General features: G+C 29.7%; 1 protein-coding gene across 1 annotated transcript in view; it reads right to left on the reverse strand.

Moving 5' to 3' along the window:
• LOC107165315 (Superoxide dismutase 3) overlaps positions 1 to 26,841 on the reverse strand; it is an 83,797-nt gene that overhangs the window by 23,730 nt on the left and 33,226 nt on the right. Inside the window, exons 2-3 of the mRNA XM_089229921.1 lie at positions 24,349 to 24,429; positions 13,394 to 13,600 (exon numbers count right to left, since the gene is read on the reverse strand). Coding sequence (XP_089086047.1) covers positions 13,394 to 13,600; positions 24,349 to 24,426 — 285 coding nt within the window. The 5' untranslated portion in view covers positions 24,427 to 24,429. The remainder of the gene's footprint in view (positions 1 to 13,393; positions 13,601 to 24,348; positions 24,430 to 26,841) is intronic.

The raw sequence follows: 26,841 nt of genomic DNA on the forward strand, positions 1-26,841 counted from the left end.
CGCGATTCTTGCCTTTATATATAATAAAATATTTATCGCGGCAGAAGAGATTTATCACTGAACCTTGTTGATTTTTTTTCATAGTATATATCACACATCACTTATGTATAATGTATATTGTATCGTTGTATGTATTGCATTTTAGTATAAGCGTACTACCACTGCAATATATATATATATATATACATACATAGTTAAGTACCTACACGACGTGTGGAAATAGAAAAACAAATAGAAACAATAATTATTTATTAATGAATTTTCCAAATGTTTTCTCGGGACTCGCAAAAAATATTTGTGGAACGATCACAGTAAATGTAGTTGCGCGCGAATTTTTAGGTAATATAAACTTTTATTCAGAGATATTAATGTTATCAATTTATTATAATTTATAAGAAAGTTACGTTGTTGTGCGAATTAAAACGAGGACAGAAGCAGTATACGTAAATAATATCTGACACTGCAGTCATTCCTTTCGACGCCCTAGCGATTATTAAATATAAAATACTTTTGAAAATCGCTGGAAAATATTATTGCTCTGTACCTATACAATATTGTGCACTTCAGCCTCCAGTCTACGTTTAAACACTATAACGGCGCTCGATCGGATATAGAGCACGCCAAATAAACTTTTCGAATTAAATTTAATTACATTTTCCGACGACGGATCGCCGCCTCAGTCGCATATATAAACGTTCGTAGGATACATCGACAGAACATTTTATATTCCATTAGATATAATTTATTGACGGGTATATAAAAATGTATACAATAAAATTCTATTCGCGAAAAGTCGTATTTATAATAAGACGTGTGCGTGAAATCATACATGAAAAATGTTCATATAATCGAATAATTGAAGTATATACGTATTGATATATTATGATAAACAATATTGTACACGCGCGGAAATTGTCTTTATGCAAAATTAAATTTAGTATTATATAGGCACCTAATAAACGTCTGTTCAACGTGTTTAAGCAATTTATGCGGACCGCGCGAGTGAAATAATATCAACACTATATAATGTTATAAGTCACTTGTAGCCGATTAAGCGCCTGTTTAGAGCTCGGAACTTAATCTCTTAGAACGATAGTTCACTATCCGACTATCGCACTCGCGACATTAGGTGTACTATAAAAACGCAAAAACGGCTGATACGGGACCAGTCAATGTCAAGTCCCGACAACAATTCTATGATGTCAACTCGATGGGAGATTTCAATAGCTACGACCGATTAGTATATATATATACCGATAGTATCTCACATTAACCACGATGATTAACATTAACCGTTGCTTTTCGTGAGTGATTTTCGCTGCTAAAAGTAGTGTTACTGCTGATGAATATAAAATAATAATTTATTAAATATTATATACGACTGATCTGGACTGCATCTCGGTCTCGACTAAAACCCATCAGGTAAGTTATATGCATATTATAAATTATGTGTGACATGACGATTACTGAGGCTAATAAATAATAATTTTTGCATGCTAACAGTTTTGCCCTTTTATATACTCGCGTACGAACGACAGTGTTTTCGGTATTACGGTGGAACGGATTTTACTTCCGGAAACATGCCGAAACGTCGGTCAGAATACAATTTGGTTTTAATTGGAAAACGACGTACGTCTTGTGAATATGTAACATGTAATATTATACATTACATAAGTATTCGTGTGTGTGTGCAGTATAACTATATTTACATCTGTTTTCAATGTTTTCATGTCATATAGTTGTACGCCGCAGCCACAGCCGTCACATCCATCATCGGCGGTGAGACTTATTAGCCGAACTGTCGAGGGGGATAACAACTGCGACTAATATAATAATAATATATTACATAGGTATGTACTATGTAATGCTTGGCGGCGGCGTATATATACGAGATGGCGCCTGGCCACGAGAACGACGATGACTTATACGGATGTATAGGTACACGTCAGCTCATCGTTTGGTTTTGTGATAGTGCAGTGTGTGTGCAATGTGTTTACTGTAAGTATACTACTTTTATGTGTACTAAACATATTGATAAATATACGCGTACTCGAGTCGTCAGTTCCGTCGTCGATTGGTCCACTCGTCCCTCGAGATCGAAACCAATATTTACGAAAATATCATATTGTAATATGTGCTAGCACGTTTATTATGATATTGTTGCATTTATACATATATGCATATATAATATAATTACCTATCTTGTTTTTGTTTCGTCGCTGCAGAATGCACTACTTTGAATAGAATACAATTTAAAATATGTGTTGCGCGTCCATCTGTCGACGACGGATCCCGAGGTCTTTGGATAGCTGCAGTCTATAGTCTATACAGAGTGCTATACTTATAAGTTATAATATAATAGAATAATATGTACCTAATGTGTTACATATTATTGTATTATAGTATCAAATAATAATTTTATGAACATTTCTACAACAGAGCATATCATGTAACTTACGTATATACCAACATGCGTTTCAAACGAAATTTGATCACAGTATCGAGAAATACAGATTTTCCCCTTATTGCAGCCGTTGAGCATGTGAGCATTATTTTACCGGTCGTTTCGTAATGGGTAGGTAATACATAATAGTATTGTAATATATATATATATATAGTTACCTGTGTTGTACATTATTATTACCTATACATATATGGTATATATACGAGTACATGTTATATATAGACAGGTATAAGTAGGTAGGTATATATGAACGTTTTCAGCTCCTATCGTGTAGTTCAAAACCGGTTATCTCAGACTGTATAGTGATTTTAAGTTATAATAATAATAAAAAAAATCTGTAAATTAGATACGATCGTCCGGACACGGTGTTCGGTTGCTTGTAATCATAATTTTTATCACCGTTTAATTGTTACGATCACAGTAATGTATAATGTATATAATATATTATATGCTCGTGTACTATAATAAACTTTTGCAGACATATTCAAAATACTAAACAACGTATTGTCTTATTTTATTTTATTTGTAACGAATCAAACTCTGGTCGTGTGGGTAGGTGAATATCGTAAGTATCTATTTTATGAATAAGTAACAATGGGTAATAATATACGTTTTATTTGTATCCACTGCAGTACGCCACTGTTTCAATACGATTTCGTGCCACCGATAGTGAGTGTAGTATATCAATAGTTGTGTTTGTAATGACTTATAGGTACGACATTTTAGGAAAAAAAAACACTAATTAAAATTTAATTTTAATTCTCAAAAAACATTAATTTAACAACGATATTCAATGTTATTACCTACTGTGATTATATTTGATTTCTCACGCTGCTACAGTAAAATTATATGAATACATAATTACGATCAATCATATTATAATGAATAATACTTTCGTTTAAAATTTTTATAGGCAATCGATGGACCTCTCGACAAGCTCAGTGGCCCAGGAAATTGATATTATACTCAAAACGCTCATACTAAACGAAATAAACGCATAAAAGGTTTTTATTTATTTTTTATAAAAGCATTATAATGTTTTCAACAATTTACACTTTATTCTATAGTTTTTTAATGGTGATAAAGTGGTGTTCACAATATTGTTATTGTTTATTCTGAAAAGTATTTTCCCAGGCAAAGTTTTTTGAAAATGCGGACACAATATGACCGATGGGATGTCAAAAGTGAGATAAACAGTATCCAATGGAAAATTATAAATCATTCAAAAAACTTAAGTGGGTTTATGTTTTCTCACGTCCCATTTTGTAATCTTTTAGAAAAATGGACAGCGGAAATATTTAATATTACATATTTCAATTTGACTAAAATAAATAATAACGAGTTTTTCAGTTTTTGAATAGTGTCAAAACGTTTTCGTTTTGCTTGGATGTTTTATAATTGCTTTCTGACTAGATATTGAAAATACATAAATAATAATTTTATATAATAGTATGGAAATGAGTTCATTTTACTCATAAACGTTTGGTATTCAAACAATACAAAATGAAATAACAATACCTAATTACAATTTACAATACATTATTGTATGGAGTCCATTGGGGCATTTAACACAAAATAGTTGTATATATTACTATATATACATTTCTTCTATAATTTGATTTAAATTTTAAATACATATAGATTCATTTTTGCTATGCAACCGTTAATCAAAAATTAAAATAAAAAACAATTATATTTGTTTTATCAAGTTAGTGTGAAGTAAGTCCTAATAGCTATTATCTGTATTAAAATTTAAAAGTAATAATTGTTCTTAATTAGGTACTAAAATAGATGTTTGTTCAGCGATGTTTAAAACAATATGAATAATAACTTAATAAAAAACGATTACCTATAATATGTACATCACAATTATTATAATACAATGCGTATATTTATCATTTATGTATACTAGGTAGTAAACATTAAGGAAAATACTTAAAATCAATATTTAACATTTTAAAAGACATTCTATGCATTAAAATTGACGAGATTGTACTTGTTATAATGACAATATACATTTTTAGTTTTATATTCGTAAGCAGAATCTTTTTAATTTTTTTTCTAGTTTTTTTGTAAGTTCTAACTCGTGTACGGCTGATTAGGCATACTACATAATATATATAATATACCTACGTCATAATATATACGCAAGTAATAAACTAATAAGTATAAGTTTAGATGAGTGAATTGTATAATATTGTGGAATAACGTTTTGCGTGGCGCGCATTAGTACAACTCCATTGCATTAGGCTCATAAATAATTTAAATATTTTTGTAAGTATATAATTAACTATACTAGTAGTACTATACTACTACTACTATAGTACTATATTATACCTATTAAATTTGTTTTTTACTCTTAGTAACACTTTTCGATGCTATTCACAAATATTTTCTTGTTGACCATTATGGCTGCAGTGTATATATATATGTGTGTGTGTGTGTGTGTATTTACATTATATAAATTAGATACGTAAAATGTACATAATATATTATTTTGTTTGCGTAAAGGGTGTGGTTGAGAGTTTGCGACTTTTTTTATAGAAGTTACTACAAGTTGCTGAAATATTGCATGATTTAAAACAACTGTACTTGCAGAACATGATCTAAAGGAGAATCGTTAAGTTTAATGTTGTGTGAGAGAATATAAACACTATGATTAAACACGAGTGACAGTTGACACATATCATGGCTCTCCCGAGAACTTTTAATCTTGACCCGGAAGTCAAGGAGGCGGGAAAGAAGAAAAATGCATTTATATATTATATTGTCGGTTGGGTATATAAAACATATAGGTAGTGATTTGTTGAACGCACATTTTGACGTTTTTGAATCGAAATAAGTTAGTGGCTTGGAAGTATCGTAGAGAAAAAATTAAATAGTTGAGTGCATTATAATGTAGTGCGTCTAACCTCGTACACCATAACACTAAATAAAAATTCAATTCAATCAATAGATAAATTTATAGTCGAATTAGCCGATGAACAAGCCTCTATAGCCATTAACAACAACGAAACTTTACTAATAAACCAAATGTCATATGTTGACTCAAAAAAATTCATAAACGAACATACTATAAATAAATGGCAAAGACTCTGGAACTTACAAAACACTAAATTAAACGAAATTAAAAGAGGCATCCGCCGGTGGACGAACCCAAAACTCACCCGGAAAGTGGAGACGGTTCTTAACCGACTTCGCATAGGACACACCAGAATCACCCATGGTTTCCTTATGGCAAAAGAGGACCCCCTATTTGTCAAACTTGTGGTATTGCATTAACAATAAAACACATAATAGCCGACTGCATAATCTACAACCAAGAACGAGCTGAACATATAAGATATCATACAACCTTGACTCCACACTCGGACCTATTCATGAAAATAACCTAGACATAATTAATTTTTTAAGAAAAAAAAAATTGTTCAATCTTATATAAAAAAAAAAATGTTTTATCCTAATTAAATAACTTACCATTGTATATATAAATAAGTGTAACTAATGGCCTTTGCTGTCGATGTTAATATGTTCAATAAAAAAAAAAATGTATAGTCATAAATTCAATAATTGTAGATATAGTTACAATCATATATAAAATATTCTATGTTAAAAATAACGATGAACTGGGAAATTCGATGTTTCCGTAGTATTAATATGTTTAACTTCATTTTCAGTCCGACAATTTATTACTATTTTATGAGGCGAATTAAAGTAGGAAATTAGTAATTAGTAATTTCTTTCATAAGATTTATAACCATAATTTATGTAACTATAAACTGTAGGCTATTACTATTTTGATTAAATTTATTTATTTTACATATTAATATATTATGATGTTATTTATGTATAAATGTAATATTTTTAAGAACTGAGTGTTATTGTTTAAATTTAAAGAAAAAACAATCATTTTTATTTATTTTCACTCATACATTTTATATTATATATTTTAAATTGATTTTATACTTTTATAAGAAAACCAACAAAAAGTATGAAACAAACCTCGACGAAATAATAGCTTAGAATAAAAAAAAATCATTTTAAAAACCATGTTTATTTTTATAATAAGTGTTTAAATTGTTTACTTTCAACAATATAAATATAATTTGATATTTGATTAAAAAAAAATAATTCTATCTTTCATATTACGTAGGTAATTTAAATTTGTACCACTAGCTAGGTTATTAATTACGTTATTACAATGAACAATATTAATATATAGTCTTAAATTGTATATAATAATAAAAAAAAAAAATTAAATTTTGTTATTATTGTTATTATTATTACTATGGGAGTTTCTCAAAGGACTGATTATGTTTCAATTGTTTGCTCTACTGAACGGGAACTAGAGATTTTAGTATCATTTGTACACTGTTTTTTACGATTATATTTTAAGAACAATTTTCGTTATATTTCTATATGGTTCTAACGTTCTTTAAATTTAAAGTGGAGATAATGATTTTCAAAATTAAAAGTTAACTTAAAATCATATTTGCTTAATGACTTTTGAGTTTCATGTTATAACTTATAATTATTATTAAACCACTAAATATTTAATTTCAGGATTAATATTTTCAAGAAGGCGATTATTCAATGTTCAAAAAGTCATCATCACAAATAACAATTTGTCATCAAGCTTATACAGTTGTATAATTGTAAACGTATATGAATATACGAATTCTGGTCGGCATTATTAATAGATGGCATAATAATTTATAATCTATAAAAATTAATATCTGCGTAAGCTGTAATGAATAATATGAGTAATGAAATCCAAAGCAAGGTCTTAGCTTTACTACTTAAAAAATTTAGGTGATGCCAAATGAAGAAAATTATATACTTACAATTAAAAATATTAAATGAATAGTTTGATGCAAAATTTATTTTAAATCCCATATTTATATTTTGTATATAGATAATAGATTTAAGCATATATTGATTTTTCTATGGCCCTGTAAATCCTATTTAGATGTTTACAGTGTACAGATCAAAATTCGATTAGTTGAGTTGCCGAGCATATTATTATGTATATTGAACTAAGTAGTAAGTTGGCGTATATATATTATTTAGTATTTGAATATAAATGTAATTAATTTCAGTACCTATATCTAATTATATATTGAATAAATATTCATAAGACTAACCACACTAGCTTTTATCTCACATCATCAGTCCTCACATTTCAAAAGATAATGATTTTTGGTGTATAAGGTATAACGGTTATAGTAATGTAAGTAATATAGTAATAAAATACACATTACGTAGCATATATATCCATTTTATGATATATAATATATATCTACGAGGAAATAGTACCTATTAAGTATTGGAACAAAACTCTAGAAAAAGAATCGTATACCTCTATGACGAATAGCTCATTTAAAAATAATTAGATTTAAATAATTATAGACACGCTACATACATAAAGGACAATATGTCTATATTATAATTTATAATACAACTAAATATTAATAATACTAGCAATGACAGAAAATAAATTTGAAATTAAATTTCAGTATATCGTCATATTAAGATTTAAATAAAAAATTATATACATATAATATAAATCAGTCGGTATTTAAAATACATCAACGATCAACGAGAAAATTATATATTACAGGATTATTTAACGTTTACTTGATCTTATGAAATAATAAAAGTGTTTACGGTTCACGGAGGGAGGGGGTTTTGATTTGTGAACGTTGATGGTCGCACATTCAACGATCAAAAACAACTACAAAATATAATTCATACTGTAACACAATCTAAAGTTATACTTTTATATACACGTGCGGTATCACTGATAACCTTTAACCAGACGTAAATCCGTATAATAGTATGATCGAGTGTAACCCAAATAATATGCTTGCTAGCTAAAATTAAAATGAAGCTTGAATATAACCATATACTAATTCAAACATCACTGAAATCGCGAATTACCGACAATGACGTATAGCGCCGCTACACACAAACGACATACTCACAATAGGATTACGAATAAACTAAGAAATTTAACATCATTTCTAGAATTACAGTGAATTTAATTACCTGCACCTATTATGATATTCAGATCCTCCTCTCCTACCTAAGAAAATTTGTTCTATCCTTGCTTATTACCTATATATAAACATATAACATATATATACACATTATTACGTATACTTGGTCAGTGGCTTACTTAATATTTATATAGTTATATGCGTTATTTGTCTTATGTTGGCATACCTTTTTTATACATCATAGTTATGATTACTGTTCATGTTGAAAATTTCATAATTGTACTTTTTATAAGTTTAACGTCCGTGAAAATCTAAATTTGCTTTTGAAATTGTAAATATATATCATATTAAAAAATAAATACATAAAATAGATGTCTTAAAATAAAAGATAGGTATAACTTATAAGAAATTGATAGTACTAAATACTACTTATACATATTATTACTAGGTATTTCGAGCGAAGCATAAAATTTACATTTGATAATCTCTCTCTCGAGAAAATTTGAAAATTGTTACAGTAATCACAGTTCTTAGATTACATATATACGATATATCTACACTATGATTGGTACAATGATTGGTAATATATTTTATGAAATATTATGTTATAATCATTATAAGCTGAGAAGTTTAAATGCTCTATATGTGCATTTATATCAGTTCTGTATTTTTTTATTCACACAGATTTGTTTTACGATTGAAAATTAAAAAATATAGGCTGTCTCCAGTCGCTTAGCTATTACCTTAATGTAGATAGGTATACTATTATATATTAAAATTTATAATCCATCTATCATAGTATCACGTCACCCGTCTCAGCTACTTACGGGCTGCGGAGAGTAGAGACTAATATATAATCTGAGTATATTACATTTGCTTTAATGACAGCTAACAAATGTGACATTGTTTTTCAATAGGTTCTTTATGTTTTTTCAATGATTTTATGAGAATGCGTCTAGTGCTGGCCATTGAAATGCTTGTTATTGGCGTAAAGAAAATTAAGATGACTAAACGTAAAAGATTGTAAACATTTAAAAATAGCCGATAATATTCAACTTGATGATAAAGATTTATCCAAATAATGAAAAACATGAACATCTGTAAAGCAAGGTGATTATTTTTTTCAAAATATTGCTATTTGTATTATAAGTGCCTATACGCGTAAAATAAGATGACGACTAGGCTAGAGAAATTGCAGAAAAAAGTTTAACGAAATTAATACCATATTTACCTACATTAAGTGCGACAAAAAAATAAATATATTAATATTGGTCCTAAGCACTAAACTCGAAAAATATAAAATAATATTATGTATAGAAGCGCGTTAGGGTATATCCTACACGACTGCAGAATTTTCGTGAACAAAATTTGTTTTCGATGTGAAAAACTCGAAAGTCTAAATTATGATTTATAATACCGTATACGATCTACGATTTGTAGTTGAGCTACAAATTAATGGACATCAATTCTTAAGACGTCAGATGGCGTCTACTAAATGCCAGTTATCACGATTTATTGCTAGAAAATAGTATTAGAATATTCAATATTGCGTTTAGCCGTAAAGCGTCGCGTGCGGTAACGTGACGAAAAATATATTATTATCGCTACTGGTATTTAATAATGTTTAAACGTATCGAAAACTACTCCGATTTTCCCACGCCCACACAGATTGTTATTTTCAATTTGTTTCAAATGGTTCTATTATGTCGTTTCTCATCACTAAAGCACGTTTCTTGACACTATTATATACGTACTACATACATAAATACATACATAAATACATACATACACACACTATACTGTATAGACACTGTGACGACTACTAACTGTTGGTGTAGTTGTATTATATCTTATTATCGTTATATTATTATCATTATTATTATTGTGTGTGTGTCTATCAGTGATCGGTCTACCGCTGCCATCGTCGCGGACCCGTGAAGAACGCGCACGCCGCACTACACACACACACACACACTACACGCCGGGCATTGTACAATTGAAATCGTTCGCTTTGTGGCAATGACAATCATCCTACTATACAATTCATATATATATATATATAATAAAATGTAGACAAACAATGGCTAGTTAAGCACAAAACGTTTTCACAACACTTCAATACGAATACTTCCCACGCGGACCGACGACGGCGACGTGTCTTCCTCCTCGCTCCACGCGACGAGAAGGCTCAGGGACAACCGTTGAGTTTAGTCACGATCGTCAACTCGCTCCAGGTGCATACATATAAGCGAGAGACGTGATAATCTGCAGATCCACTCATATTTACATTAAAAATTACTATTAAAGTTAATTCGATGTTTCACTCTGCTAGACTTTGAATTATAAAAATGAATTTTAGAAATTATAGCACTGATGCTAAACACTTATATAGTTTTTCGGACATTTGTACCTATATAATATACTGTCTAAGTGTTCATTCAATCATTCACACCTTTCTATACACGATCGAAAATTATAATATGTATCTTCACCACTGAATCGTTCACGTCAAACGGGTAAGCGATATGCCTACGCAATAACATGCGCGTATGGTATAGTAGATATAATTTAATATATTATGTATACTAGACCACTACTCTTATTTGGAATTGGCGATTTATCGCAGTCCACACACGGAAATGCTTTTACCGCGGGAAAAGTGTCTGATGAAAAATCCTTTTAGAGGAGAAAGAGAGCGATCCTGTGACGATTAATCACGTATAGCGTGGATATGTGTGTCGTGTTATCTATCGAATGAACCGAACGAATTTTGGGCACAGTTTTTCTTTCATGATTACTCTTGAGCATTTTTTATCTGCACCACTGCAGTTATTAATTTGACTTTATTCGATGAAAAATAATAAATATCGTTTGTACAAAATAACGGTTTAATTAATAACGGTACGTTATAATAAAGGATTAATTTAGTATCAATACGGAAATTACGATATTTTTTGTTATGTCGTATGAAGTTGTATAATATATTAGGCTACTTGATTCTGTTATAACTTGCGTCAGTAAGTACGCACTCGTATTTTTTGAAAGTTACAATTTTTTGCAGTCTAGTGAACATTGTAATACAGTTCAAATACGATCCACAAAACAAGTTCTGAGGTCATGCTATTCATACTGTTTATTATATAATAACATCATAGTTGGTTATATACAAAGAATATAAAATAAACATGTTATTATAAATGTGCTTAAAGTTAGAAAAGTGTTTACTAATTATTTGTGTTGACATCTAAGTTATATTGCTGAATACAGAGTATTATGATAAATCATACGCATGAACTTTTCTAGGAAACATTTGGCTTAGTTATGTTTCGTAATTAATTAACTGATGTATCTTCACTAAAAATCACTGGATTTAAATTAAAAAATATTAAAACAATTGTAATGATAACTAGTCATCACACTAAAAAAAAAAATTTGTTTTCATGAAAAAGGATTTTTATTTATTTTCATCGTATAAGTATATGGAAGTTATTTATGTTTTCCTTACTTGTAAATCATTCTTTCTACTAGTTACTTTTCCCTATGTATGAAATTGATTTAAAATTGACTATTTTTATAAACATCAAATTTTACTATTTAAAAAAGTGTTAAATCGTAATTGAATTTATATAAAAATAACAATATTAAAATCTATTGTAATCGCTTATTAATTACTCGTAATTTGTGATTTGGGTTGAATATGTGAATAGGCATGATAAGATTTCGGAAATACGATACTAATACAGAAGTTTATTATAAACATTTTGGTTAATAACATAGTTGTATCTAAATGGGCTAAATATCTTGGTGATTTATGTGGGACAAATATTTCTTAATGGACCTTCCAAACTTCAAAGTCGCTTTTTATGACATCGTAAAATAAAAAAAAACTCCATTACGATGGTATACCTATGATGTATTATTTTAAAACACGTATTACATTCTGATTTATTTTATACGTACACACAAAAACGACTAAATTTAGTATACACATATACAACGACGGTTTTTAAATGTGTGTCTAATAAGTAATAATGTCTTACCGATACTCGGGTTAAAACTTGGTCCATCGCAGTGAGCACAATTATAATATGATGACGACGATGATGATAAAAACTTGTATAAATATATAATATTATTATACTATATTGTAATCATCATCGTTGAATAATCTCAAATTTATGGTAAAGTAAACCGAGGTTTTTATAAATTATGCTCTTGGATACACGTTGGATCCGTGCGTCAGTCGCGTATATTTTACGACTATACAATTGATTATATTATATTATTATTATTGTAGATACTTATATACTAAACCTGCTGCGGCGGCAGTGTCTCTTGAATAGCGCGCGCACCATTAAAAGTACGCGAAGAACTATAAAACATAATATACAAACGCAGAATATCTCGTCGGGAGAGGTCTATTGAAACGTTTTAATAATGTTTTTTTCAAGTTAAATACGTGGAGAGATAAACTTAAATATTAAAATTATTATGCTTTGCACAGTATAAGTATATACATATTAAACTACGGCTAGTTTAAATTTAAACCTGCCGCATTCGATTCGTTAATTATGCGATAATTATTATACACCGCATTTATTTATCCCAATTCAGAGCGCATCGTAATTGTTATTAATATGAATTTTTATTTTGTATACTTTGTATTCTTTGTAAAGATTCTATAGAATAAAATATAAAATACAAAACATATAAAATGCAGATCAGCATTTAGCATGACCAGTTGGTTTTTCGTAATTCAAAATGATAGGTAATAATTAATTATTGTGCGGTGTATATAGTTGCAACAGTGGCACTGCAATGTTAGGTAGGTACGTTATATTTTAAACTATTAGGTATACTTGTATTATGTTCGAGTAACAATATTGTGTTATTTTTATTTTATCAGATTTAACGTTCATATGTTACTCACCCCTTGTGGGTTGAAGTGCGATCCGGTGGATATACATCCGTTGGTCACGTCTCCCTTCTCGTGAACGTGGAAACCATGCGGTCCTTCAGTAAGACCAGACACCACTCCAGTTATCGTGACCGGGCCACCACGATTAGCCTGGATAAATGTCACGTTACCGCTCACTTGGCCGGGTCCCTTGAGAACGACTATGGCTTTGCGTTCTTGCTAAATGTTTAAAAAAAAAAACAATTTAAATAAATGTTAATAAGTTTGTATAAAAAAATGCCCACACAATTATAAAACTCGTTACTTTACAGGTCAGCTCACATATCAAAAGGTACTTTTATATGTGTGGTAGCTTATTTTCATCCTAAAAATTACGATACAGGTCTACTAGTTTTCTACTTGGGCTATACCAATAAAATGACAAAGAAAAGGATAAAATATCAACAAAAAACTATAATTAAACGATGATACACAGTACGGATTGAAAAGTTTTTCAGTATTGCATTTAAACCCTTGGATTAAATAAATATATATATTTATATGGAATGGTATAATGATTTAACAAACAATAAAAAAAGTAATTTGTTTTATAACAAATAAAACTTTAAATATTATCAAAGAGGAAGTTTTATATACAGCAATTTCCTAAATTTTTTTCTTTAAAAATTATTTGTACAATGTTTATAGTGTACCTATATATTATAACATGCACAAATAGATTATTATGTTTTTATATAGCATTATGCAATTAAAGGTAGCAAAGTAGGTGAAAGGAGGATTTAATTTGTAACTTTTATATATTTTTACTACGGGATGTATTGAAAAATCATAATTATGACACATTCTCTCTGTTTACCTATTTATTTATTTTTCACTAAATATATAACAAATATTGTACCTACCTATTATATTATATTATATTTTTAAAAGTTCAAGTTTCGGTTATATAATAATTTAAAAAAAAAACGAAATGAGTTACCTATAATCTATATATACTATATAACATGTATATACATTGTATACATTTTATCATATATAAAATATTTCGTATTTATTTATTTTTCCATCATTATATAATTCAATTTCCAACTCACACCACCAAATATTATTTAAAATAAAAAAAGTTTATTCGGAATTTCAAGAAACAGCGAAAAAATGTGAAACTATTATACGAGTAAGTATATGTAGCCCAATATAGCTTCAGTGCAGATTATATACCTATATTGTATTATCCGTACCATAACTTCAAAGTAAAGACGTGTACGCACAATATAGTAAATGCAAATGTAGTATTTGTTCAAACGAACGAATACAATTGATTTCGTTTCAAAAGCAAATAATAAAAAACGAACCATATGCGGTAATAGAACTACTATTTCATACACATAATATGTATATATTATGTACATGCAATCCTTGAATATTGAATGAGACGGTTGTAGAGAGAGATGCGTGATACGCACATAGTCGAAAACTCGGAAGTTCGGAGACCACTAAAGTTCAATGCGCCGTATACGACGGTTTACGGTCTTACTATATATTATTATTATTATTATTTATTATTATTGTCGACGACATATAATACAAATATATTAGTTAGGGTGGGTGCAGAGATCTATTTGAGTTCTCAATGTTCTCATATACATATATTAAGTCTAAATAGTCATATTATATATTATGTACATCGGCACATCGCAGATTGATACAATAATATATACGATTTTTGTCAGCGCGGAGACGATTCGATCGACCCGACATGTCAATAACTATACCTATAAAATACACACACGCACACGTCGCACACACACACATATATACAGGGTGATTTTTTTATCATGAACCACTCATTATTTCAAAAAGTATCAATGTTTTTTAAAATATTTTTTTACAAAGTTTCATATTGTTAAAAAAACAACGTTTTTATGAAAAAATTATATTTTTTAATATTTTTTATCCTTATAATTTTTTAAGTTTTTTACTTTTTTGAATGGCAACCTAGAGTTTTAATTTCATATTCCAAAGCAGAATATTTTTCTAAGTATTTTGATACGTAAAAATCGAATTTTGGAAGAATAGTTCATGAGTTATAAGTATTTAAAGTTTAGACAAGCGGAGTAGTGGACAAACATTTTGCGGGGTAACCCCGTACCACTCCACTCCGCCAATCTAAACTTTAAATACTTATAACTCATAAACTACTCGTCCAAAATTCGATTTTTACGTATCAAAATACTTAGAAAAATATTCTGCTTTGGAATATGAAATTAAAACTCTAGGTTGCCATTCAAAAAAGTAAAAAACTTCAAAAATTATAAGGATAAAAAATATAATTTTTTTATAAAAACGTTGTTTTTTTAACAACATGAAACTTTGTAAAAAAATATTTTCAAAAACATTGATACTTTTTGAAATAATGAGTGGTTCATGATAAAAAAATCGCCCTGTATATAATATAATATGTTTGTGTCATATATTCATGTACGCGGAAAACCGAATGGAAATAAAAATGTCGTAGTATAATAAAATCGATTGGCCATTGCAATGTATAGAAGCATGTATACTGCCGTAGAGTATAACATATTATTGTTATTATGTTTAAAGAATTGCAAATGACATCGTCAGTGAAAACTTCAAGACGAGAAGTGAAAAAAAATAAACTGAAAAAAACTATATATAAATAAAAAAAGGCATTTTGTAGGCGCGTTGGTCGACTGTAGACGTCGCCGCTCTTATGTACTGCGGTTTTCTCTCATCCGCTACAACAATATTTACCTCCCCCCTCCATTGACTGCAAACAGAAATAAGTATATACCCGTAAGTGACGTGTCCGCGTCTTAAATTCTTTATACTGATCGATTATTGTTGTTATTTTCTCCTTCGACGACGGCAATACATCGCGCGTGCGACGGTTGTTCGAGAAACGAAAATAATAACTCAAAAACGTGTGTCACCATTTCACCCACAACTCACAAGACGTTATAGTATATTTTTATTATTATGATTATTGTTATAATCATTCATATCATGATGTTCGTAACATTATATAATATTATATCATGTTCGTACGTTTTTCTAAAAATTATCGATGATTGTGAAAACGAATACGGTCGGGGAATTGTTGATGCGATGAACGTTAAGAGTCACACATAGTTGATATTATAATACATATAATATGGTATTATGGTTTACGAAAAAAATTCAAAACTGAAAGCAATGTGAAGTCTCTCAGTTTTCCTACAATATATTTGATGGGGGTATTTTATTTTTTTCGTCGAATAGCAGCGACTGAAATGTAACTACAAAACGAGTGATATTATGTTTTCATTGTAATGAAAAATCACGACGAGATTTCATCACGATTCATTTAGATTTTTTTATTCAGTTCACAACCTCTTAGTGGTTTTTGAGAGTATACATGTATTTATTTATAGCATACAATTGCGGAATCTCTTCCCTTGAAGTATAATCCGAACTGAGATCAACATTTTTACAAATGTTTATATATTATAATATAATATGATATAGTTAATGTATAATATTAAACAATGTTTGGAGCATCAAACTGCAGCTAAGGAAATATGTATAGAACTATATTTTATATTCTCCTATGTATAAGTTGATTTATCAAGTATTACTGAAAAAAAAATCTTGTCATTTATAATGTACAATACTTGGTACGCTTTGGATTACACAGTATGCCTAAGTAATATGTATCTCAAACACAATTCACAAACCGATTTCAAGGTTTCATATGACTGAATATGAAGTACAATAATTATTAAATAAAAGTAATGAATAAATCTCGTCAGGCACCATTTTAGTTTTAATTACTTTCCACTGATTTTAAGAAAATTAGAGGTAAGATAATAGTAAATAATAATTAAGGTTAGACCATCATGATAGATTATTAACAATTTAGGTAATTAAATTTTACTTTTAAAACTGCAATAGTTGTTATTACCTCGTAATTTCGCTGTATTCTAACCAACTAAGCTCATCAGAATTAAAATCGTAAACATTAATAAAGTTATTTTTGTGATCAATTTTTTAAACACATTTGTAACATTTTATCAATGTGTTTTAATCTAACTATTTATTTATTTATTTAAATTTAACACCCCAAAGAGGTAATGAGAATAGATAATACATTATATTATTATAACATATTATAATAATACATGATTAAAACTATCATCAAACAAAAAAGAAAATTAGAATAATTTAGCAGATAGGCATTCTCATTACTATATTTGTTAATTCAACAAGAATGTTAGAACAAAAATCAAAATTAGATTTACCACTATAATAATTTAAAAGTTGATACTCCAGACTATTTACAATTAAATTACTAGAGCTACCTACATACATATTTGTGTTTTCAAAATATTTTGTATCCCGTGAAAATGACAAGTTTTTTCTTAGGTATTATTTTTACGATCTTATCGTATATGGTCGTATTTGGTACGTTTTATAACGAAATATTTAGTCACCTTACAGTTACGATATTTACATAAATATAAATACGAAAACAGTGCTGTGTAAAATAAAAATGTAATAAGAATAAAAAATAATTTAATGAATCAAGTTGTCACTCATTGTATAATTGAAACTGCAGGACATGTATTGTGTGCAGCTGTACATAAGTATAAACCTTATGCCTTTATTATATTCGTATATTTAAATATTTTTCGATTGCGGTTTTTGATCGTACAAGTGATCCTCCGTGTAATTAATATTTAATAAATGAAAATAAAAATGAAATACCACCGAAAATTATTAATTTTAATTTCGTGAATAATTATTATACCTACATATGCAGCGTGTATCCACATCGTACACGAATATTTCTATTATTTATCGTCGACGATTCCGGCTCTATTATAACATAGGCGGTGCAGCGTGCGTCGTTCAATGATAACGTAGTATAGCCAGTATAGGTATAGTGATTTCTGGTATTAAACTGGCGTAGCATTCGGTTATACCATAATATTATATACGTGTGTTATAACTTATTACATTTGTCTTTAGGCGTTGTACCGGTATTATAATATTATTATTTTCACGAGTTATTGAAACCCACCGACCACGAGAACATTACAACACGACGACGACTACGGCGACGACCGTAAGTCGTTATACCCAATAATCGATTGATATATATGCGTAGGTACTATTTGGGCACCGGCGATAGCTATAACTGTATAGACTAGCTATGTAGTATAGGTATTGAGCCAGTCGCTCGCCTGTAATAGTTTATTTCGTTTTTTTTCTGCCATCCTCGGTATATGTAATGACTTTTGAGAATGAAATGTTGCAGGAGATAATTTTCTCCTAAAACATAATGTAGGTGCCTACCTATCTAATATAGCCCTCTCGTAAACTCACGGCTACAGCTGCAGTGTACCTATATAGTAACGTTGGGTCGCGGCCGTTGAATTAAAATTTAAATATGTTTATTGTTTATATTGAAATTCTACGAGAGTGCATTACTACGCCATTGCACTCCATATTTCGAAATAGTTAGAGACCTTAAGAGTATAAGTAGACGATATCGTTGTGAATAAAAACAAGTCATCGTGAGACGAGTTTTTTTAAGATATGCGTAAAACGTTTTAAGCAAAAAAAACTCTTTAAAATGCTTTAAAACGTATTTTATTATCATCACACGTTATCAAGATGAGTAGTTGTCGGTCGAAATATGTACAGACATCGATGATGTGCGTGCGCTATGCACTTTGTGCAGATAAACATCTTTATTGTTATTAGATAGTTTTTTTTTATCATGATAAAAGTAGTGAAATAAAAAATTGGTACGTCCTCGAATTGTATTCGGTGAGACGAGAGGGTGCGGTTACGCAGTTGGATTACCTTACCTCCACTTCTATAGTATACCGCGCACTTATATTCTCGACTCTTTCATTCGACCTTTTTGCATTTTTTCAGCCGTACCATTTTAGTCAGTCAAAGTTTCCGAACCATTCACTAGCTGTAGAATGTGTGCCATCACCGTTCAATCATCGCCGTGTCCTGTGGGTATCTCACAAGGTTGTTCTCGAGAACAAGGGTGAAGAAACCGTCTTCCGTTTATGGAATATATCGATTGGATCGCTCGCGCATTTCCGGTAGAGAATCTCGAGACAGAATAACAACGTGTATACAATATACCTATATACGCTTGGTTTCATACCGTCTTGTTAGTTGTTGACACCTTATATTTGTGCCCTATATTTAGGTGAGACTTGTGAAAACGTCAGCAAAACTTTATTATATAATGTAATATAGAATAGCCATGAATATGGAGGGACGTGGTGGGTAATCGTTTCGACACGTTTTCATTTCCGTTTTTGACCGAAGCGGTGATTCTACTCGTCCCCGTCCGATATATTTCGGATATATTATCGTCGATCGACATATACGAGTGTACATCTGAGACGTTAGAGTTAAACTAATGTTTTGTTTTTCTAGACAAAATCAAATCAGAAAAAAAATGTTCATACTATTGTACTTCTATGACTATATATATACACATTCGTATAAGCGCGTCTCTCCAGGGTATTGGACATATAACTATGTGACATATATATAATCGCAATACGATGAAATCCAAACGGCCAAAACTACATGAGATCATAAAATAAAACATTGCAGGTCGATAGATGCTGGTCGGCCGCGAAGAAACCACTTAGAAAAACCGTTGTATTCTTTAGTCGGTTCGTTGTGTGTCTGTAATATGTGCCATTGGCGCCAACGGTGGTCTCTGGTAAAAACCACACCCGTCACCCATGAACATAAATTAATCTCGGCGAATGACTTTAAACGTTATCATGTAACATCATATTATAATATTTTCATGGCATCGCGACTAGGCGTCCGTCAAAAGTCACATAGTGAATTATTAATATTTTTAAGTTCGTTTCGCAGTCCGTTTTTGAATTGCGGAGACTCGTCGACAGTTTTGCAACGTGCCAGTGTATATCAAAACTGGAATGTTCGACGAAAAATCTTACTGCTATTTTATTATGAATCTTACAAATTAAGTACCACGTGCCACGTGTGTTGTATTTTAAAATACGTATCTACCTTTTACATTATGATATTGTAGCACATTTTATAATATATAGGTATGTATATACCTACACATCTAAAAATTATACAAGTTTACCGCGCAGTTCTTAATTGATATTCTTGTATTACACTCTATTATATAATTGCAAGAAAAATCCATTAACACGGCCCACCTTGTTACTTTCAGAAAGCGCTTCGCTTTTTATAATATTATAAACTACTATACATATTATTATATGCGGGTTGGTACACCTAATACTATTGTAGCTCCGGCTTCTCACATAAATTATTCAACATCCACTGTAAGTAGTAAAGAAATTACCACTTTTTACACGTGGATAGTAGATCAAAATAAATTATGCTGTCATGGAAAGAAATAGTAAAATAAAGCGACCTTTTATCTGTATGGTATATACCCAGTGACCCGGTACATGTATATAATCGTATTGTGTTATTACGGTGTGTTTTAATTTTTAAGGATAATCATTTATGCATTTATTATTTATTACAACAATATACTATGTAAATATACACACTACACAGGTGCGGACGGTCACCTAAATATATAATATAGCTTTTAGGACATATACGACGAATCGTATAATTATATACACAATATACATACAAACGACGTACATGGTACATATATACATATTCAATAGAAAAATAGCATTATAGTACCTATAATCTATATGGTTTGTGTTTCGACGTATAGTTTGGAGAAAATATAATATATCCAATGAGAAAATCTTTATAAGCACGAGTGAAAAAAGAGCTGCTTTTCATGACTTTAAATAACATTCTCGTATACCTATACTTTATACCTAACTAAACAAGTATGTAATGGATTATGTTTTAGGTAAAAAGTTATTTATTATACGTTTTGGTACGTTTTAGTTTCATCACATATATTATATTATGACCAACCATATAATTATATTATATTTTTTCCCATTACTATTTTTTTGTTGAACCACTTCATTTTTTTAAAACTTGGTTCGTTTATAATAATCATAATAGATAACACAATAACGTTAGTAGTTTAGTACTCACATGTTTTAAAACTTCGAGTTGATCATATTATTTGATATTATTTCACATATGTCATATACCTCACATATGAAAATAGGTAGGTAAGATATATTACATACATTAAAATATTAAATTTACTATTAAGGTATTCAAGCAATATAGCAGAAAACCAGCCACATGAAATCAAAAATTGAAAAACAGTAAATTTATGGGAGATTTTTACATGTTTTAGAGTAGATAGGTAACAAGAGTTTCAAATTCCATTAAAAATTAATTTTTAGATTTTCACAATTCATTAACTACAAAAATATTAATACTTTATCATCGTGCAGTCTATGGTGTTTAAACAGTTATATTATATGTACCATTATTTGTTTCCAAGTATTTTATTTATTGCTTTATCAGTATACCAACCGATAACGTATAGTTTATCCCCAACAAAAACATAACAGTGAAAAAAGGCCAAGTTCCAAACTCCCTCCCAAATAGTCGGCCTATCAAAGTAGTAAAATCTACATTGTGGCCAAGTCTGCTATTTTTTAATTCATAACCTCAATGCACTCCTACATTAAAGAGCAACACTTCTCTTTTATTTGAATTGTTTAAGACTTGGTCAGTTTCTGAATGAGAAATAAACTAGACTTGACCGCAATGTAGATACCACTACTTACTGTGATTCGCTGTATTTTTTGAGAAGAAATCTAAACCTTTTACTTTTTTCTGAATCTTCTTCTCCCCATCACCCTCGTAAGTCATAAGTGAGCACATTCGATAATGATGTTTTATTCCTCATTCAGAAACTGGCCAAGTGTTAAACAATATAAATAAAAGAGAAGTGTTGCTCTTTAATGTAGGAGTGCATTGAGGTTATGAATTAAAAAATAGCAGACTTGGCCACAAAGTAGATTTCACTACTTTGATAGGCCGACTTTTTGGGAGGGAGTTTGGAACTTGGCCTTTTTTCACTGTTATGTTTTTGTTGGGGATATCATTTATTTTTGCTGGCTTCAGCGTCGTAAGAGTTTGCATTATGCGATTTGTCATCAATGTTTTTTGTGACGTTATCTGCACGTAAAATTATCGTTCGCAAACCGACGAATATTATAAATATATTCTGTATTTGTATGAGTATATTATATTTTGTATTTGAATAAAATAAATGTACGAAAACATGATTATGTTTTATAAATATATATGTATATATAAGTCAACTACAAACAATTTCTTATTACCATATTAATACACACTCTGGAGAGGCATTCATTTTGAGAAAAAATCAATTTTTAGATTTTTCTCTTTAGTTACACTGTAAAATCTACTTTTGTGCCAAATTTCACGTTTCTATACCTATACGGGAAGTGTCTTATAATTTTGATGATCAGTGAGTGAGTCAGTAACAATATTGCAAATTTTGAAATTCTGCCATTTTGAAATGGCACAATATTAAGGGCTCATTTTTTTACAGCGTCCTAAGCTACTAGAGGCTAATCTGTGTTTTAAATTTAAAAAGTTTATCTTAAGAGGAAACAGAGAAAAAAAGGGCGAATTGGTTCGTGTAAAGATACACTGGCATTGCTGTAACTTGGCCTGGTGCACTGCCGTGCGTTCAGATTATTATTATTATTAATGTAGTAACAGGTATGATGCATTTGAATGTTGAATAAGAATCAAAATATCTATCGGGACGTTAAATATTTTATTGAAATAGTTTACAGTAATATAATGATGGCGTCGTTGCGATTTTCCCTTACACCGGTACGGATGGTTTAAAAGATTTAAAATGTTGATGTGCCCGCGAATGGTGCTTATTAATGACACCATGAAATTTCCATCCTCTTTTACACGCGGAGTGGTTGGGTTCAGTTTGAGTTAATATTTTATCAAGATACATAATCATATAATGTGTTTTAATATCGAAATAATGGAATTTTATGATTCTCATAAAAAAAGAGTTACTCCTCCCGCTACATATTTACTTCACCACCACCGCTATGGCATATATGTATAATAAGTATACATGATGTATAGGCTTATAAATGTATATTATAGAGGTACGCAATATACACTGCCGGCCAACCTAATGGTATTCAATGTCAAATTCACACCCGTCGGCGGCCAATATTATATTATTTTATACTATAAAGTGCATTTCAAAACGTGATCTGGTCTTTGAGGCGAACACGTGTACGTCATAATATAATAATATATTATATGTTATGGTAATAATAATAATATAACGGACGGTTCAATATTTTTACGGATCCGTCGTCGTTTTTCAGCGAATCGTTATTTTATTTTATTTTGTTTATTTCCCTACGCGTATACCCGGTAAACCGGTAACACTCTATATATTATATACGATTCCGTCGGCGTTTTTACAGCCGCGATACTTAATAATAATATAATATACAGCGCTTAGCACAACAGTAGCCAACGATAATTATTTTTCTATTACACATAATATAATGTGTATATATTTTACTATATTAAATATATAGGTACGCGTAATATATAAAAAGGTATAGCCGTATAGGTACACACCTACATAAATTATGAATTACGATTAATTAAATGTTTATATGAAAATGATTTAACGTCGAGAAAAATAGGAGGTTCGTTTGGAAAACGTGATGAACTATATGCCGCCACGGTGGAGGTATTAATAATAATTATTATCATTAATATTAGTTGGTCGCCTCTAAGGCAATTAAAATTTAAATAAGATTCCCCCGTGGTGCATGTTTTTAAAATATAGTTTTTTTTTTTTGACAGACGGGAGGTTTTTATTACTTCTAAACGGTCTATAATATATATATATAAATAATATAAATTAAACATATACATGGCACAAGTATATAATATTTACTTACGAACGGTGGGGATGCGGTGGAGACTAGCACGACTGACGCAACTGACAAAGTGATCAGTAACATGATTTTGGGTGCCATTGTCTGTAAAAATAAAAATAAATACATAAGTAATCATGAATTTAAACCAGGATAATATTATGATTGTCATTATGTGTTATAATATGCAATACATTTCATGTGATTTGAAAGGTTGTTTTTAATAAAGTCTTGATTCTTTAAGGATACCATTACCTATATGTATATCACACATAATTATAAATAGGTGTAGCATTTTTTTTTTCAACAAACTTAATTTGTTGTAAAAAGTATCCGTATTTCGTACTTTTCGTTGTAGAAAATAACTGTTGAAATGGAATAGTTTGTGTATATTGTGTATAATATCGTTATAAAAAATATACCCTGCTAGAACCATTTCTAGTAGAATCGTCAAAATATATACGAGTGGGTACACCTATACTAGAAAAGGTGCGTAACTACACCGGGCTACATTTCGATTCGGTCGGTACATACACAATAATAAAGAAAAACTATATACCTTTAATAACAACTACACACACGTGCACCGTATAATATTATATATATATAGTTTGATTTAATGGCGAGGGTGTATTTTTACACAAATATATATTATATATATATATGAAACAGTGCACGCTATATGAGATTATTTTTCACGAACGCCGGAAATGCCAAACGGACAGACGAACGCTGCCGAGTCGAATAGGAAAAATATAATAATCTGGATGCATTGTTATATAATAATAGTATATGCACTATGCATCTATAAGAAAGGTTTCGTCATATTTTTCCTGCCACGAAAGAGAGATTTATTCCGATTCTTATATTATATACATATATACATCAATAATACGTCATAATCGTCATATATATATAATATATTATACACTCGTATGTTGTATCATAAGTTGTACCTATTTATTATTACACTGATGAAATATCATTTTGGGGACATGATTATATTGTTATATTATATGGACTTGGTGCCGATATGATGACGTCTTGTGGGATTGAAGAATAAAAAGCAGAAGACGTTATTATATTATATAATATAGTGATTACAATAGCACATAGGACATCTCAAAAGCGTACGACACTGTGTGAAAAAAAAGAGTGCTTACAATACTCCACTCGTGGAAAATTAATGGCAACCTCTTCAACTTTATCAAAAACTTCTTAACAGGACGAACATTTAATGTAAAAATCTATGATGAGATCTTATCAACACACTTTTGATATTAGAGCAGAGTATTAAACTTTGAACACTTTTTAGTAGTTACATTTTAGAATTTCATATTGACTGAGATACTTATTTGAACTGTTATTGCTGAACGATTATATTATGGCGGCAAAATTAAAAACAAATCAGTTCAATAATTCCTGCCGGTATGTTTACCAATTATTTGGTATGTTGTTTTTTGTCAAATATAACATACTTAACACTATAGCGAGGTCGAATTTCGTCGTTATATTATATACATAGATAAACTTATCGGTTTCAAAGGTTTGTATCAACAAACTTAGTATAATATATTACTCGTATATTTTCGTCATCCGTATATTATCGCTGTTGCGCCGCCGCATATGGTAATATACATATATACTTATAGAGCATATCATGCTAAAATATACTTAATTTATAAACATTATATTTGTATTAAATACAGTCATATTATATTTAAGCACATTTAAAATAATATAATAACATCCGTTTGACTCCTTTCGAAACATATTTTAGTATTTACTATACGTCTATACATATAAGTTATTACATTATAAATATTATATTATTATAAAGTAATATAAATGCTTGTGCGTAACACCCGTGATAAATGATAGTATATACTGTACATATATTAAGATATTATATGCCCATAAACATTTTCAGAAATCTCACACATATTAATGTATTGTATTATTATACTCACCGAGTCGTAATAATATTCGCATAACACTCGTATACTCGAATACACATAAATATAATATAAATTATAATATACAATTTATGATGTGCGTAATTTAAAAATAAATTGTATACTGCTGTGGTTATATTTATATCACAGTCACCGATGTGTGTTTGTGGAAGTATAAAGTATATTCCTCGTAAATACACAATATCGTGATGGGCATTCATTCGCATGTAATGCACATCACCTATTGGGGTCGTAATAGTATGCTCGGTATTGAAAGATACATATTTAAAACGGTTTAGATGATATCTGTCATGATGTTATAACATAAGCAAGTTTGCAAAGTATCATTATAAAAGTTCAACGCCAATTAATCCAAATTTGAAATTTAAGTTCCCTAACATTATACTTGTTATATTATTATTTTTGCCTTGATTTTACGGACTATTAACTATACATTTTAACTGCAGCAATCATTTTAAATTCATTGTTTTGTATTAATTTAAAACTGAAATACAGATAATATTTAATAGAATGTATTATACAAGTATTCATGTTCTACATA

The sequence above is a fragment of the Diuraphis noxia genome, unplaced genomic scaffold, assembly GCF_037042655.1.
Source record: "Diuraphis noxia isolate RWA-SAM2 unplaced genomic scaffold, SU_Dnox_SAM2 contig0005, whole genome shotgun sequence".
Taxonomy (NCBI): Eukaryota; Metazoa; Arthropoda; class Insecta; order Hemiptera; family Aphididae; genus Diuraphis; species Diuraphis noxia.